The sequence below is a fragment of the Acipenser ruthenus genome, chromosome 28 (assembly GCF_902713425.1).
Source record: "Acipenser ruthenus chromosome 28, fAciRut3.2 maternal haplotype, whole genome shotgun sequence".
NCBI classification, from domain to species: Eukaryota; Metazoa; Chordata; class Actinopteri; order Acipenseriformes; family Acipenseridae; genus Acipenser; species Acipenser ruthenus.
This window is the reverse complement of record NC_081216.1, coordinates 17,838,766-17,856,680: the sequence shown is the minus strand read 5'-3', so window position 1 is coordinate 17,856,680 and position 17,915 is coordinate 17,838,766. Positions and strand designations below refer to the sequence as shown.

The 17,915-nt window shown below is 34.8% G+C and overlaps 1 protein-coding gene across 1 annotated transcript in view; it reads right to left on the bottom strand.

Annotated features, from left to right (window-relative positions):
- Nucleotides 1-14,075, bottom strand: part of LOC117434862 (homeobox protein aristaless-like 4) — a 41,248-nt gene extending 27,173 nt beyond the window's left edge. The window contains exon 1 of the mRNA XM_034057533.3: nt 13,376-14,075. Coding sequence (XP_033913424.1) covers nt 13,376-13,715 — 340 coding nt within the window. The 5' untranslated portion in view covers nt 13,716-14,075. The remainder of the gene's footprint in view (nt 1-13,375) is intronic.
- Nucleotides 14,076-17,915: the final 3,840 nt, after the last annotated feature.

Genomic DNA, 17,915 nt, shown 5'->3' with positions numbered 1-17,915 from the left:
GTTAAGTCAAATACTTGCAGATAATATATGAGTGGTTTTAATAGATTAGGCTCTGACAAGCTGCCAGCTTTTATTATCACACATTTGTATTAGTTTATGAATTATATACTGTATATTAACTATGCATTCACACAAAATAAGCAACATTTGTCAACATGTTAGTAAACCAGTTGTTAAAATTGAATAAAGCAGCTCGCCTGTAAGTAATACTCTGCTATAAAAGACTGAAAAGGCTCTTCAGAACTTTAGGAGATAGAAACCAAACTGGTGGCGGAACACCCAAGAACCTCCCAAGGAAAAATAAACCCCAAGTCTCCAGGGCCTGTATTCTGCTTTGAACCCACTGTGCACATCATGGAAACCAGCCATGCCTGCTCACTTTGTGTCTCATTATCAAAATAAGCGTCTTCATCAACTCCAGGGCAGGATGACTCTGTAAATGACATGGTAAACCAGAGCACTTGAATATATGTCTGTTACCCTACTGTCTTTGTAAATAAGCCTTTGGATTGTTACTGCACTGCCCGAAAGCCTTCAAAATGTCATGCTTGAGGTACAGAAAATAACGGAACCAAAGTAATTATGCCTTAACCCAACCAAACCTCTTTGATTTGATTTTTATTTGATTTGATTTGATTTCTTGGGTTATGCAGCACCACAGGGAAACAGGCCTGTTTAGTTTTTTATTTTTTTTTACGATACATAAACTACAGTAAACACTGCTAGAATCTATAACTACAACTTGTAAGGGTCTACCTGATATTGTACACTGTGTTTGCTCCAGTAATAGCACTCCAGTCACTACAGGTGGTGCAATTCAGTGTCAGTGTTGTTGTTGTTTTTTTTTTTTTTTTTTTTTTTTTTGTCAAAAGCAAATGGCCTGTACCCTGGAAGGATGTATCTTACAAAAATTGACAAATACAGTATACCCACAGTACTCCTTGCTAGATAGTGTAGTTTGTTCAGAATCCAATTTCTCACATTCTGACTATAACTAAGACTGCAGCATCCCTGCACTGCCTACATGATATAATTAAATTCTTCCAACTGACTTAGAATAAGTAAGGGATGTTGTACTGTACCAATTATTTTATGGGTTTCTTAAATAGCACTGGGCCCTGATATGGAAGCACACTAGGACTGATATGATACCACGCTACTGCGATAGGTTCCCTGTCTTTACTGGTTAATGTGATATTACCAGTACCATTGCAGCTTCCCTTGCATTCCCCCTTCGAACATTGCTTTGCCATTGCACTGCTATCATGGCTTTAGAGTTTGCTTCAGAGTAACACAATCAGTAAGCAGTTAATTGGGATCTGGATACCCTGGTTCCCTGTGCTCACATCTAACAAACAAGCCATGCTGTTTTGAAGGATTTAATCACACAAGGTTATTGTATTACAGATCTCCTGAATGTAAATGTAACAAAGCTCTGGAAATGTTCTGCACAGTTACCAGCAGAGCTGGTGCTTTGGGGGAATTGGCAGCAATCATGAGAAAATGCACTGTAAAATAAAACTATTGGTCTCCTGGAACATGAGAATCATCATAGACTTCATAGAAAAGAGTTGATGTCAGGATTACAGTTTCGGAACATAAATTTTTTTAATGAGTTCTGCTGCTTGGTTCAGCATGCTTATACACGCACATTCAGGCAGACATGCAGACACTCGCATATACACACGCACAAGCAAATCCACACTTGAAGACACAGAGTAGGGCCTCAAACACCTTAATTCAAAGAGGATTGTGCATTTTTTTTTGTATTTTTTTGTGCAGATTACATATTGTATGTCATTTAACTTTACAATTGTATGTACTTCTTTTTTGTAGTAAGGTGTGGGGGGGTAATAATTAAAGAAAAATATTTATTATATCTTGTGAAAAACATTTAGCAGAAAATTGATATTTAACTTAATTAAAAATAATTGAAATCAGAAATGATGAGCTAGAAAGCCCAAACAAAACTCCTGTTATTTCTACAGCCAAACCATCTACCTGCAGGAAGTCTAGACTGGACCAAACAAAGGATTGTACTGGCAGGCTTGATGAAGACACAGGGCTGTGTTTGAGGAGAGGCTGCAAACTGGGCTGGATTTTCAAACGTTGACCCCCTGTCCTTTGGGGATTGCGCAGGGACTGACTCACTTCACATGTGGCTTGGGCAAGGTTTCGGCTCTGTGCTCCAGATGTGCAGCTCAGAGCTGAAGAGCACTATACTCGTGGGCTGTTAATTTTGTAGCTTTGTTTTATACAAGCATTTCTAATTAGCTTCACATTAAAACATTTTTGTATTTAGAAAGATACAGTTAAACGCCACAGAAATCTTAAATGTGTGTACAGTATGTCTGTGTTTACTGTATGAAAATTATTAGGAAAAGATTCAAGACCCTAAATCTTAAACAACCACCACCTTTACCAGCACACCCAAAACTCAAAGAGGTTCTGGAGTAACACTATAGAAGCCTAGAGATGACTAAATTCAAGGCCCAGGGTACATTTGTAAGAATTTCTAATTCTTTTTAAGAATGTTTTTCTTTTTAAGTTTGTACAGCTATGTCCAAAAGTTTTGCATGACCCTATAGAATTAACTAAATGCTTTATAAAGTCAAATGAAACCTGCTAAATAGTGTTACGTTAATATATTGAATTACATACCACTTTGTAGTTTTCCATATAATTAATGAAAAACGGAAAAAATTTTAAAAAATGTAACATTTCGAAATCTAACATGAAATACTGTACTACTATTATGGCTTTTGGTAGACTTTTGCGATATCAATTTGTAGTTTCGTTGATTAAATGATGTTAAATATAGTTTATATGTGGCCTATGAAGTAACTATGTTAGGTATGATTTACTGGAATTAATTTGTTAACTCTGGAACTTTTAGTGCGGTGTGCTGTTTGCGTCAGTACCGCACTCATCTGCTCACAGGTACTCCACTGCACGTGTGCACATTACACAGGTTAAAAACTCATCATTATGTGTGCTATATTGGGGTAGCAATCAGTATACCTCTGTGTTAGTATAGGAGGGGAAAAGAATTATAGCAATCCTTTCATTTTGTACCTGTGAGACCAGGAATGTGGAGTGTATACTGGAGAAAATACACAGTGAATCTAATGATTTAGTACTGGGATGAAGACAAGCAGAGTCAGGGAAATGAAGAGAATACCTCCTCAGCCCAGGAATCCCTGCCTTCTCACTGAGAGAACATTTAGGTAATAACTCAAAGAAATTCCAAGCAAGCATTAAAGACAAGGATCTGGAAAATAATTGCAGCGGCACTGTCTATCCACCTTTCTATTCATCTAACAATCTGTCTTTGCAAGCACAGAAGTACAATCAAAGGAAGTATGTATGAAAGTCATGATCTCAATATTACACCTAGGTCTCACAGAGTATCACATATGCTACAAGAAGCTGACCCCAGGATTACATTTTAGTTGTGACACTGCTAGCTTTTAAAAAGTATAACATAAACTATGGTAACTGTGTGCAAACAAAGTTGGTTTGCTTAGTTATGTGGATTTCTTTTAAAAGCCTTCCATACCTACATGCATACAGACAGACAGACACACAGACACACACATACATACATGTATTTGTCCACACTGTACATAAATACACACATACATATCGTACATACATATATCTGAACATACTTTTGTTACATACGTACATGCATTCAAACAATGCATACATACAGTACTTATATTTGAATAGCTTATATAATCTGTTTTTTAAAACTGTGAATACCTGTACTGTTCAAAGCAATGTGTATAAGACACTTAAACATATTTCAATAAATGGCAAAACGTGTTTCTACTTTGAGCTGAATCTATGAAGACTGCTGCTCAAACTGTGAGCTAACCTTTCCAGTTCAATTAAAACTGAAACATGTATGTGTCCTCATATGGTGGGGGGTGTGTTTTTTTTCAGTTTGCCTTTCCCAATTCAATAATAGTGTTTCCTATTGCTATCTAATGTTAACACAATTATGCAGGCAGAAAAGGACAGTATGCAATTCCTTTTAAATCAGTGCTCCTGTAAATATATTTACAAATTCTTCATGAAAGGCTATGAACAATGAGGGTTTCAGGATACTCCTTTTAAATAAAAATCAACTTTTGCAAACAAAGCTTGGTAATACAACAAACATGTTAATTAATGCAATTAGTGAGATTTCTTTTTGTTACCTGAGAAATATAGCTAGGTTGAGGACAATGCTGTCCCGAGCTGACGCTTAGACACTGGTTCACGCGTTTTGTAAACTCAAGGGTTGATTATTGTAATTCCCTATTTGCCTCACTGAATAAGTTGTGGCTTGTTCAAAACGCTGCAGTCCTGTGAAGCACTGTATTGATTTTGAAATGTGGCTTCTTATTAATAAGGCTAGCCATGGTTTTGGTCTAGCCTATTAAAAGTACTTATTCCTTACAAAACAGCCCAAGATCTGCCAATAATGGTCCTTTGTTAATGCCATCAAAAGGCAAGAGAGGGTATTTGTTGTGCTCCTTCACTTAGGAGCTCACTTCCAGGTGACTCACTATCTGGAATGTAGAATTTTTACATTGTATTCAAAACTCTCTTTTTTTGTTCCAAACAAAACAATATTGAAATGCAAATTAGCACAACAATATGAATCTAGTGAATAGCCAATAATGTCTGTTAATCAGTATCGAACTTGTATTGTTTAAATTATTTTGTACAATGCTATAGTGGCTGGTTCTCAAAATGCACTAAACACCCACTTCTATTGTCCCCGCATTGTCATAATTATCATGCAAAGACATTTTATTATTGTGCAATAATCACCCACATCCGTAGCTTGTATTTAAATGATACTCTTTGCAGCAGAAATTGGGAAAGTGTATGCCAAAAGTTGCAAATACAATACAGTATCTATTGACTGCTGTTTTAAAATTGTCAGAAAGCTGCACTGTTTAGTTTAAATCATAGTTGTCTCTTAAAATTCAGCCCTCTCTGCGGAATCCATCTTGCCAAAACTGTCATGTAACTGAACCTTGACAGTAACATGAAAGTTGCATATCTGATGTCATCGATTATGCCATTGGCTAACACACATGCTGAAATTTGAAAAAAGTAAAGCCTTATTTATGATTTATACATAGAATAGTTACAGAATAGTTTCTGGTATAAAAACATGTATGCATACATGTGATGGTGTGGTTATCGTCATGGTTTATGTATGTATATATATGCTTCACAGTAACCTATGATAAATAAAATCTGTATTTGTAAAACACAAGGCAAACATAAAAATAATAAATAACCATCGGTGTGCATTCTTACCTTAGCCAACCACACCAAAAAGACAACTGAAGCAAAAAATATGCTGTAAATAAAAGTATTCCCCTTGCAGAGCACCCTGTTGCAAATCTTTAAAACCGTACCTTCAGCATGTTGGCGTAAGGGGGATATCAATTTGCTGCTTTCAAACGTTTACAGACATTTTACTAAATGTTGTATTCGTTAAAGGCTCAAGAGCAAATCGAAAGTCTAAGCCAAGATATTGCTCCATGAATGAAAAGTGTAAAAGGCATACTATGTGGGAAATATTTGAGTAGTGTACAATAGTTCAGAATTAACTTTTTTTTTTTTGTTACATTCTGTTATTGCAAAGTATAGATACAACGTACGTATACTGTAGCTTCGTCTTGTTGTACAGTATGCTTCATATTACTGGACTTTTGTAAATGATTGGAAGACAAATTCTACTGGAAAACAGTTGTCAACACAGAGTTTGTGAGTTTGCTTTTGCTTTCATGTCCATTCATTTTATAGTTTTATAACTGAAACCGCCACCATAAAAACACATTCAGCATACATAACAAATGTGAAATAATATGGAACACTACAATTTCTGGGTAGTTTAATTATAAAGAATGCTGGGACAAAACAAAAGAAACTTTCACCAAGAGGCCCAAAAAACAGATTTATTACAGTAGAGAATTTCTAAAATTACATAAAGTACAGTAACATATTTTATAATTGCCTGGAGCATATTGTGCCTATTACATTTACAATACATGCTGTGCAGTGGTATATAAGTTAGGAAGGTAATTTACTCTCATATGGTTTGGGGGGGGGAGGGTTCCAATAGAACCTGAACAAAATAAGCGTGCCAGTGAGAGAACCATGACATTATTCCATTTGAAAAACACGACTATTCTCTTCCAAATAGTCTCTCTGCCTTCTCTCACACACACATATCCCCTTGTACGTCCCCTCACTCCCTCTCTATCACTGCCTTCTGTCAGTTTCTTATTCCCCTCCTCCCGATTAGACATATCAAGTCTTAAACACATTAATCGTAATGTTGATGCTATTGACCTGAAGTCACCTGTAAGAAAATACTGTAGTACATACCTCGATTGAATCGCCGTATTTACTAAAACCAATAAAATAATAGCCTGCTCCTCGTGTTCTAAAGACCTCCAAAACGCTTCAGCCTTCTGCACCTAAGGAGGAGTCGTTGAGGAGAGTAATTAATTCAGGCGAGTTGGTGCGGCGCTAAAGTGTTTCCTAGTATTTTAATAAAAAATATCTGGTGGTCCTTTAACGAGAAAGAGGACTACTGCCAAAACCACGTCACCGCCTCCCGGGGAGCCCATTATTAAAACTGGCAAATCAGCTTGGAGAAAGAGCTGCCAAAAATCACGTCACCACCTCCCGGGGAGCCCATTATTAAAACTGGCAAATCAGCTTGGAGAAAGAGTTCTAAAGCTTCAGCGTCCTGATTCCTCAACTAACATGTCAAAAGAAAGTTACTTCACTGTAAACGACGTTTATTGCCCCACGCATACGCCCGAAATGGGTGCAAGATTGTGTTTTATAATTTTATAGGAGATAGGTTTAGTGGGTTTAAAGAAAGAAAGAAAATACTAAAATTAATGAATTAATAAATATTGCTTTAAAAATATATTTTGCTGAAAATATATAATCATGTTTTAAGGTTTTATTCTGCACAAAACATAAACTGTAAACTGTTTAATACCATCTGCATAACAGCCCGAATCTCGGATGTCTTAAAAATAGTAGCCTACTGGTGTGTTACGTCACTGATTACAATAATTTATGAAGTTGAGAAAAAGGGCTGATTGAATTATTACCATATACTTGATTTACATCTTTAATTAAACCCTGCGCTGGTCCATTTGCGGTAAAGCATTTTATGTTGTTCCAACCCACGTTTTTTTTTCATACTGAAAATGTGCATCATAGTCAGTTTTACCTTCCCAGATTTCTGTTAAATTAATTCATGGTGTTTTGAACCCTGCGGAGAATATTGTTGAAGGATACAACTTGATGAAAACACGAGAATAACTTAAGATGTCACTATGTTGGAGAGGAAGAATATATGATGTGTAACGAAGGCTATGTTGTTGCTTTAAATATACAACAAGATGGAGTTAAATTGTTTGATTTCTGTGAGGAACTTTTCCAGTTTTATGACAAGTTATTCTACCTGAACCTGTTCAAGACAAGCTCTTCATGTCCATTCGCAGTTTTGCCATTAGGCGTTTCGACACATGGTTATGCCACTGAATATACATTTTTGGACTGGCCCATTCTAGAGAATATAAAACGTTGTTTCAAAATCTATATTGAAATGTACAGGCACGTATGCCTTTCCCTGTTCTTACGACTAATCTTAATGCTGGCCATCCTTCACGAACATCCTTTTTACAAATAAAACGCGACTGAAGCCGAACCCATTCATCTCTGTCAAATCAACACCGTGCAGTTATTTTACTCGATTATGGTCCTATTGGCAACGGGCATCACAACAAAATTCTTATCTCGACCCACTGTTTAATGCGCCGTGTATGTCTATAATCACGACTTCGATGTCTTATGCAGAGCAGTCGAAAAAGAAAGAAGTATAATTGCTTATATATATATATATATATATATATATATATATATATATATATATATATATATATATATATATATACCTATTTGGTAAAACAATGTATTTGACAACATATAACTTTATTAATAGATACTATTTTGGCGACTTCATTATTATTATTATTATTATTATTATTATTATTATTATTATTATTATTATTATTATTATGTAAAAATGCACACCATTTGTACTGCTAATAAAATATTTAAAAGTCCCCTTGGAGTTGAGGTTAATATACTGGGATCCTGGCCCTGTATAACACATGGTAGATGTTATTTCCAAGCCAGATGTTTTTTGAGCTTAAACTTTCTTTTTAAACGTTCATTTATACATGTGGAACAAATGGGAGAAACATTGTTTTGCAAACCAAACTTCAAAACCTGGAATCGCAGGGCTTCTGCGCAGCCATAGCATATTGCCTCCAGATTACAGATCTGTACAAAAGAAAACAAATTCAGTTTGTTCTTTTGTGAAATATATAGTCGCGGTCGTGTGAAAGGTGTTTTATAGCCATTTCTGGAAATCATTTTTATAAGCACACATACATACATATACATACATACATACACACATGCATGCATGCATGCATACATACATACATACATACACACACACTTTTTAATCGTTATTGTTCTAAAAATATTTGAAGGGCCCAGAATAGCTATACAGTATTATATTAAATTAAATACCATTTAATCGTTTTGCAAGGTAAGTAGGTGTCAGTAGACGTTCACGTGAGGTGGGAGCATCCATTCAAAATAAAGCATATTGTTATGGATGCATTTCAGACTATTTTAAAATATAATAAGCTAATGCTTTGCAATAAAACTACTGCCACAACATTAAGGATAAATGCTACCTTTGAAATATCACTTATTTGTTTTATTCAAGGCTATACCGTTTTTGCGCTGTGTCTATCATTTAAGAATTTGTTAAAACATATGTGCGATGAGATTTAAATCAAATAGTACTGTTATTACTTAAAAAGAAAAAAGAAAAACACACCAAGGGCATGTAATATTTGATTTAATAAATGTTTTACTAGTCAAATAAAAATATTATAGGCTGCTATAGGAAGGCAGCAATCACACTAGCATTTAAGAGAAATGTTATAGAAGCACAATGGTTTTGTAAAGCAATAGGTAAAATAAATGAGTTTTGGTTTGTTCCAACTAAATATATATTTAAAAAAAAAAATTATGGTAGCCCTATATAGTTACGATATCGTAGAATTTCGATGCGTCTCTTGCTTACAATAGAAGTGTATTTCGTGAGTCAATGTACCGTTAAAGAAAATTATTCAGCATGTAATGCACGCATGTGTTTATTATACAAACCTAAAATAAAATGTTTTAGATTTTAGAAAGTGTATACATATTGTGGTGTTCATTTTAATTGTTTCACTATATATAAATACTGTAATGTATTTTACATCTGTTGTATAAGATTTAGGTTTAATTTTAAACACTTCATTTACAGTGTCATTTCTGTTTTATAAAAAAAAATAATAATAAACATGCCACAACTAAATATATGCATTGCAGAAGAGGATCCGACGAATAATAAGCCTTCAATGAGGTGTTCGGTTCTATATTGTGAGATTGTAAGATCAATATTTCGACCAGTTATCGCCTGCAATTTCCATCAGTTATCATCTGTTTCTATATTCGAGTCGAATCGTGGTGCCGTGTTTCAATGTGACAGGTAGACTAGCCATGTCTGAAAATACATGAACCACGCAAAACAAGGTATGTGTTTTCAATGGTCTTGGAAATCACATTTGCGTCATCATTAGTCATATGACTATAGGTTTATGTGACCTAACACCCCATTTTCTATCTAATTTATGCTGTATATGTAACTGTATCTATTCCTATGTAAAGTATACATGTTTTGGACCTACGCCATAAACACAGCATTCTGTTACTAATAAGTAGTTAACAAGTCTAATCGAATATTTAACTAAATAGTTATGCAACATGTGACCCATAAAAAAAAACTACATATAATGAGCCTAATTATTAAGGGGAATTGTGGGTTGTGTTATCAATCAATCCATCAATCAATCTTTATTTTATATAGCGCCTTTCATAGTGGACCACCATCACAAAGCGCTTTACAAGATGCAATAACAACAAGAACATCCATAATACTTTAAATACAAATAAATGCATAATACATGATATACAGTAAAAATAAATAAATAAATAAAAAGCATAATACATTAAATACAGTGGAAAAGAGTGTTAGGAGACAAACCGGACAGGAAAATCACTAAAGGCATCTGCCGAAACAACCAAAGCAGAGCGAGCTTACAGACAGGCCTACTGCGAGAAGACGTCCAAATTAATAAGGACGCTTTATTTATTTATTTATTTTTAATTCACAACAGTGTAACATTAAAAGGACTGAAAATTGCAAATAAGATAAACAAACAGGCAGCGGCCCTCTCACCCACACACTCTCAGCAGAAGAGAGGATCGCTGTAATTTCTTGATCGATTTACATTTTCAATTGTATTTATTTATATAGCGCCTTTCATACTACAGTATCTCAAAGCGCTTTAACGTGGTTAAAACAAAAAGAAGTCTACAGTATCAAGACACAGTAAACATTACAAAATAACAATGGGCTGCATAATTATAATAATAACAATATAAATACATAATAATAAAAACAAATAAGAAACCATGTCAAAAATAAGATACTGCGCCCACATCTTCCAATGACCTCAGTCGCTCTAATTGTCTTAGCCTATGTCTTAAATATGCAGCATAAATTAGAGCAGGCATGTTTCTCAAAGTTCAATGAGGGAAATACGATCAAATAGTGTGAGCAACGTTATATAGAAACGCTACCTCTGTAGTATATTATGCTCCCGACGTCGTACAAACCTGTTAAGACATCGTATTGGTATAAAATGAGCCCCTGGCTATTGAATTTAAATACCATTAATGGGTTAATCGACACGCAGTCCCTCTTGTTATATGTGATACTGTGGCGTATCACTGTAAACATTTTGTAGGCCCTATGCGCTAGCAGGCCAGGATAACACCACATCTTACTAACATATATTTTCCTCTCATAGTTTTCCTACCATTTTTAGTCGTCTGCTAATGTTTTTGGAACATTTTTGTGCTCTTTTCGTGCTGTCTGCGGTTTTGCACCGAATTTGTTACAGCTAATGTCTGGGTAAGCTCTTGATTTTGTGGGAGTTGAAGTGAAATTTATTGCTGTATAAATGGATTTTCCAGCTTTCATGAAAGATTTCATTATTTTGCGTTATTCTTTTCAAAGACACTAGCAAAACAGAGGTGTTTAGTTAACAGAAAATCTGAATTATTGGTGGAACACTGGATAATATATTGATATACACAAAACACTACATGGGTTCACGGCTTTATCGTTTTCTATTTTGTACTGCTCATTTTCTTTATAAAAATATGTAATACCTTTCATTTTTGATTATTATTATTATTATTATTATTATTATTATTATTATTATTATTATTATTATTATTATTATTATTATTATTCCCTCGCTCAGATGTAGACCGTTCTATACGCGAATCCGAATCTCCAAACACGGTATTAATATTCTCTTATTAATATTCATAATTGTAATAATATGAAATGATGATCACAGGGTTTTGGTGTCAGCAATTTAACAGAAGGTTTAGATTATTTGTTTAATAGCTCACCAGACTGCTATGTGTGTTAAACTAACCATTAGCAAGTTTGTGTAAAAATTGAATCCCTAATGGAATCCCTATGATTGAAACAAGATTGTAAAGGAGTCGTTTGATCTAGGAAGATTTTTGGTGGGTAAAAAAAAAACTGTATTGTTATTGTAGACAGCAGGTTTCTTTCTTTCTTTCTATCTTTCTTTCTGTCTTGTCAGTATGTCGTGTTTTTAAATTAAAAAATGAAACCAAATCATATTTGATTGTTGAAACCAATCTTTAACGCCATACAAAATGACTTTGGAGAAGGTGACAATACAAGCACTGGAATTTACACAACAATTTGAAATCTGACCAAATGTGTATCATTAAAGATTAGGATAAAGTGGGCTACTGTCTATAGGGCCTAAGTAGTACCTACTCATAATCTGTATGCGCATAATGCGCGTCAGTATTGTGCTTTCTGGGGGCTGAATACTGCAAGTGCCCCAGTGATCGATGGCTTGTTAACATAACCCCGGGCCCTCCAAACCGGGAGCCACTTTCAGCTTTTTACATTTACTTAGAAAACCCAGTGTACCATCAAACACCTCATCATTAACTGAATGAGGGGAGACGAAGGTGCGTAAAATAAAGCAAAAGAAAAATAACTGAAATTGAAACTGACTTCTTACTGTTTTTTTTTTTTAGGGTCCCCACAATAAACGCTGTCAAGAATTACGAAAATATGTACATACGTGGAGAAAGTGGATAGGAGAAAAATGGTAGTGAACAGCTATATTTATTAGAGTTCTCAGCAAGCCGCTAATTCAATTGTTCAAAGTTTCAACTCCAAATATTAAGGATTGTGATGTAGATTATCACATTAAATAATTTAATTCAAATCGTTAAAGGGAAAATGTAATAGACATGATGTCCCTTTCTTACTTGTGTTATTAGGGCAGCTTTAGTTATAATTATATTGGTAATAAGTTGTGAAGTGCACCACGTTTGTTTTGAAAATGTATTATAGGAAAGAGGCGGAACATTTAAAGATGGGAAATTAGGAAATCTGTTTCAATCAGAGATATTGTCCAACTGTCATTATTATTATTATTATTATTATTATTATTATTATTATTATTATTATTATTATTATTATTATTATTATTATTATTAGAACACAAAATATGTCTATAAATCGATCTTAACCTATTGTTTTAAATTTAATAGACGTTGTTTAATTATCTTTTTATGACTGATAAGTAAATGTTTTTTTTTGCTGGGTTACATTTTTCCTGTGCAACATTGTTCCAATCCGAACCCGTTTTCATTGCTATAGGCACATACTGCCGTTTTGGATATGCATTTGACGGGTGATGTTAGAACTGCTGGGGTCTATCTTCCCTACCCAAAACCCTGAGTTTGAGATCCATATACCTTGTCCAGATAGTACTTGAATGTATACAGTTGCATTAGTCAGGTGCTCACAGATCATTTATAGCGAGTCAGTACTTGACATCGGCGACTTAATATTTAAAGATAACCATGCACTATTTAAATTCAAAACACATTATTACAGAGACAAGCCCCTTCTATCAGTAAGCAAAGACTACAATCCCGAGTACTCATTGCTATGTTTGCGCTTAATGACGAAATTAAATATACTGTACTCACCTGTGGAAACAAAAACATTTTCCATCTGGTTTTAGAAACAATAAGCCCCCAAAAAACTGAAGTGCAAACTTTAAACACTGCTACTCACCATAACAGGAGATAAGCGCTCCGTTGTGGCTGCTGTCTTGGTGGAGTTTGCTTCCTTCTGGGGGAGTTTTACAAGAGGACCTCTGCATGAAGAGGTGGTATTTGTTAAAGGTGCCTTCCCCAGAACTGGCATCCAATGACTGGCATTCCTGTTGGAACGGGCTCCGCGACTTTTCCCCATATGCCTGACCTTTGTTGGTCAGGAAAGTGGGGCTGTACTTGGTGTCACCGGGCTGGAATGTCCTAAACGGATTTGTTTGGTGATCTCTACCTTGCGGTGTGCTATAATATGAATCCATGGCTGTCATATCACAGTAAGAAACGCACGTCTCAGCGTTCATTCCTAAATAATAATAATAATAATAATAATAATAATAATAATAATAATAATAATAATAATAATAATAATAATAATAATAACAGACAAATCCAAATGCTGTTTTTAACTTCCTTTCTTTTTTCTGTCTTTTTTCTTCCTTTTTGGAGAGCGAAGCAACAGATTCTCTCTCTCTCTCTCTCTCTCTCTCTCTCTCTCTCTCTCTCTCTCTCTCTCTCTCTCTCTCTCTCTCTCACACACACACACACACACACACTCGCAGACACAGCTGGGGAGGGTTATAAAAGGATTCAGATGTTTTTCAGAAACTGCAAGTTGACCAAAATCTAAAAAGCCCCCTCAAGGTTCAGGAGGGTAAAAAAAAAGTCTCTTCCTCTGCAAGATGCAATACTCGACTCCTTCATGTAAAAAACACAGGACCTCTCCCAAGTTAATATGGAGATGCGATGAATGGGTGAGGCCAGAGATTTGCTTGAACAAAAAAAAAAATGTTGTAAATATGTGGGGAAAAAACACATGACCTTAATGCAATTAGGATGCGAATATATAACTGATTGGAAGTGAAGGGTAACACAGAGGGAGCAATTTAATGGTTGTGACACAGCTGTTTTGCGATGGTCGTCTTAAGTGGCGACTTTGTCTCAGCTATAGCAGAGCATCTTGATTTGCAGCTGGGCCACTTTATAAATACACAATCTCCGGCTTTGAAGGTCAAACAACTTCGTTTGTTTGTTTGTTTCAAAAAGTCTTTACTCAAAAGGACACCGTAGAGTTTTGACCATGAAAACATCTCAACCGTGATACACAATTTATAAAATGTTATGAGATACAAGATGTGTTGATTTATTTCGTTTTAACAGTTCACTCGTCTCCCCGTGCTCGTGTTATTTTGAAGACGCTTATCAAATTAGGTTAGGGGTATACATGCTGTATACACGTAAATATATTTGGGATAGATTGGAAATGCATATCGCCTAGAGGACCATAAATAGTTACAGGTCATTTTGTGCTTTACAATTAGCAGAATTCTTAAACAATTCGCTTTACTATCAGCAGCTAGATATTTTGCTACTCTCGTTCCTCTCAACTGGGACAAGGTAACTACATTTGAAGGGGACCAAATTATTAACCCAAGTTGCTTTTGACCCTGCAATTCTGTTGTGTAAATTGTATCTGCGTCAAGGCCCCATTGTGTTTTCTGTTCACACACGCGCGCGTTTGTTTATATTGCTAAGGAATTCAAATTCACTCCCATATTCTAAACTACAGAAGGGCATGGGCAGCCATATTAATAAAAGTTGCGGGTAACATAAATACTCTTCCATTTAAATATTTTCTTTTAAAAGGGTTTTTTCCGACATATATTTCACACCTGCACGCTCACGCGTAAAACGCAGTACAAGCTTACCTTTGAATTTTAACACCTCTTTTAATCATTTGCTTTACCCGTTGTTTGAAGTCATCACGGAAATTGTATTTTGTGCAGGGTACAGATGTTCTAGAAATCCACCTGACGTTGAAAAATTGGAGCAGGCTGGTTAAAACCCAACTGGAAATCAAAAAAGATGGTGAACCCAATTTACATCACAAAATACATTGGCGCGCGCACCGGTAACCTGCGAACGCTGCTATTCTTTTTTGATGTCTGCTTTTTTGTTCGAGGTGTTTGGTCAATGACTTACATTTATTACATTTAACTTATTTATCGTTATAGACTTATGTATATCCTTCAGAATTGAATACAATATATGCATAAGCCTCGGAAGTGATGTTTCATAGTTTTACTCCAGTGCAAATTGTGCACTAATAAAAATAACAGAAATACGCATAAATAAATACATACATGAATAAATAAATACACAAACTATTCTGGGGAGTGAAAATAGAGTAGTCTAAGCGGGGGTGTTTATAATACAGTATATTATTTACAGCACGTTTTATTTGTTGTATTAAACAATCGGAAACTCCGATCTATTAAAAATATATAACAACACTAATTTGGGTAGCAAATTACTCTTTTTTCTATTCTGTGAAAATCACTTGCATTAAAAAAAGGTATTATATTTCGTTGTACTAAACACAGCGTTCACGTTATTTTCTTGCAAAGATATAGCTATTGAATGAAAATGTATTTTTAAAAAGACTATAAGCAGTTTTATTCCTCTATTAACATACAGCCCTGTATGAATACGATAAAGAAACGACACATTCATAAAATGACTGTTTTTTGTTTATATATATATATATATATATATATATATATATATATATATATATATATATAGATAGATAGATAGATAGATAGATAGATAGATAGATAGATAGATAGATAGATAGATAGATAGATAGATATGAATACAAATAAAAACATTACACTGAAAATAAATAACCCCGCTTTTTTCAAGATTATGAGATGCCATCAAAAGCAGCCAAGGATTACCATAAAACCACCATAACACTTTCTTGCGTGAACTGTATATGGGGGAGTTTTGTTTTCATTACAACGCTGATGTGTTAGACTATTACACTGCAGTAAATTACTCAAAACTTTTTTTTTTTTATTAGGCTCTTATTTAAAAGATGGGGTACTCAAAATAAAACAAAAACTGGTAAAAAGCTTGCTTTTTCTCTCTCTAGAACACATTGGAATATATTTTATACTGAACAGCAGTTCTTTAATGGTTTCAATATGAAATCATGGCGTTCTATTATTCAATGCTTGTATTTGGAACCAGTTTGTGTTTCTAAATATATGGAACCTCACACATTGGTCGATTTAGGTCTATTATCGCTCTCTATCCCTATCTGATTTATATTTACACATCCATGGGTGTATGTATGGTCTTTATACAATTTTAAACAAGATTAATGTACCCCACTTCACATCTGGGCGTGTTTCATGTGGTTATCAATTGTGGTGCCCCCATTCCTCAGAATTGTGTTTGAATGTGGATGTTCTTTACATTTGTTATTTTTTAAAGAATACATTAGAATTACTTTCTGCTGTAACCGAAAAACTGCTACGTTCCTTTTGCTTCCTGATATTGGTGCACACATTACCATATCTATACTAAATGTACATGCAATCTGTTTCAACAGAACAACACATGTTAAACATTTGTTTTGGGAAAACACGCCAGCTGGAAAAGTATGACACTGCTATCCTTTATAGCAGTATTAAAATAACTAAATAACATAAACTGTGAACATGATAATTGAAAAGGGTAGGGGCACAAACATAAAATTGCCTAAAACATCAATGCATGTTGTTTGATACTTGTTTAAAGCTGCTATACTCCATGTGCCATAATTGAAAATGAGTTCCAGTCCGAGTTTGTATGAAAGGTTTGATTAAGGATAACGCCATTGCTACCAGGACTTCTGCGCGCGGGGGCGTGCGTGTGTGTGTGTGTGTTTCATCAGCACTTGGCCTTCTTTCTGCAATCCTGTAACAGCTCTGAAAAAGGAAACTCCAAAGGACTTTTTCTATGTTCGTGAAATCCCCCTTTATTACCTGCCTTAATTCTTTTCTTGTTTGACTCTCAGCAGTTAATGAAAACCAAATTAGAAACGCCAGCCTTGACTTCTGTCTTACATTCCCTTGACAATTGAAGGCAAATCCTAGGAGGAAAATCTTGTATCCTTTGTAGGAAACTTTAAAAGATGTTGCCAGGGATATACTTGCGATAGTGTCTATACACCGGTCCATCCCAGCCGACCCGTCTCTGTATTGTGCTGCAGCGACCAGTATGCTGATAAAAACCGAAGCCTAAATATGTATCAAACATTAGGATTATGAAGGTAGAGGCCTGTATTACTTTGCTGAATGATGTATTCATTTTCTCTATCTTTTTTTTCCCTACGCTATTTTAAAACGCAAGTTTATGCAGCAGAACTCTGACCTCGCCCAGTAACAAGGGGGCATTTTAACGATGTAGTGTTTGATGATAATTGCTTTAAACATTTATAATGTTAGCCGAAACATTTCTCAAAAGTTCTTAGACTGTTTACATTTTGGAATTTCAGTACTTTAATTTCAATATGAAGCTGAGGATTTACCTGTATTGCTGAATATTAATAAATATAAATGTCCTTTTTCGATAAGGTAAGATTTAACATTATAATCAATTGAGAAAATACAGGACGCGTTACAATAAACTAACATGCGATTTGATTTAATATGACAGATCTTGAAATACAGATA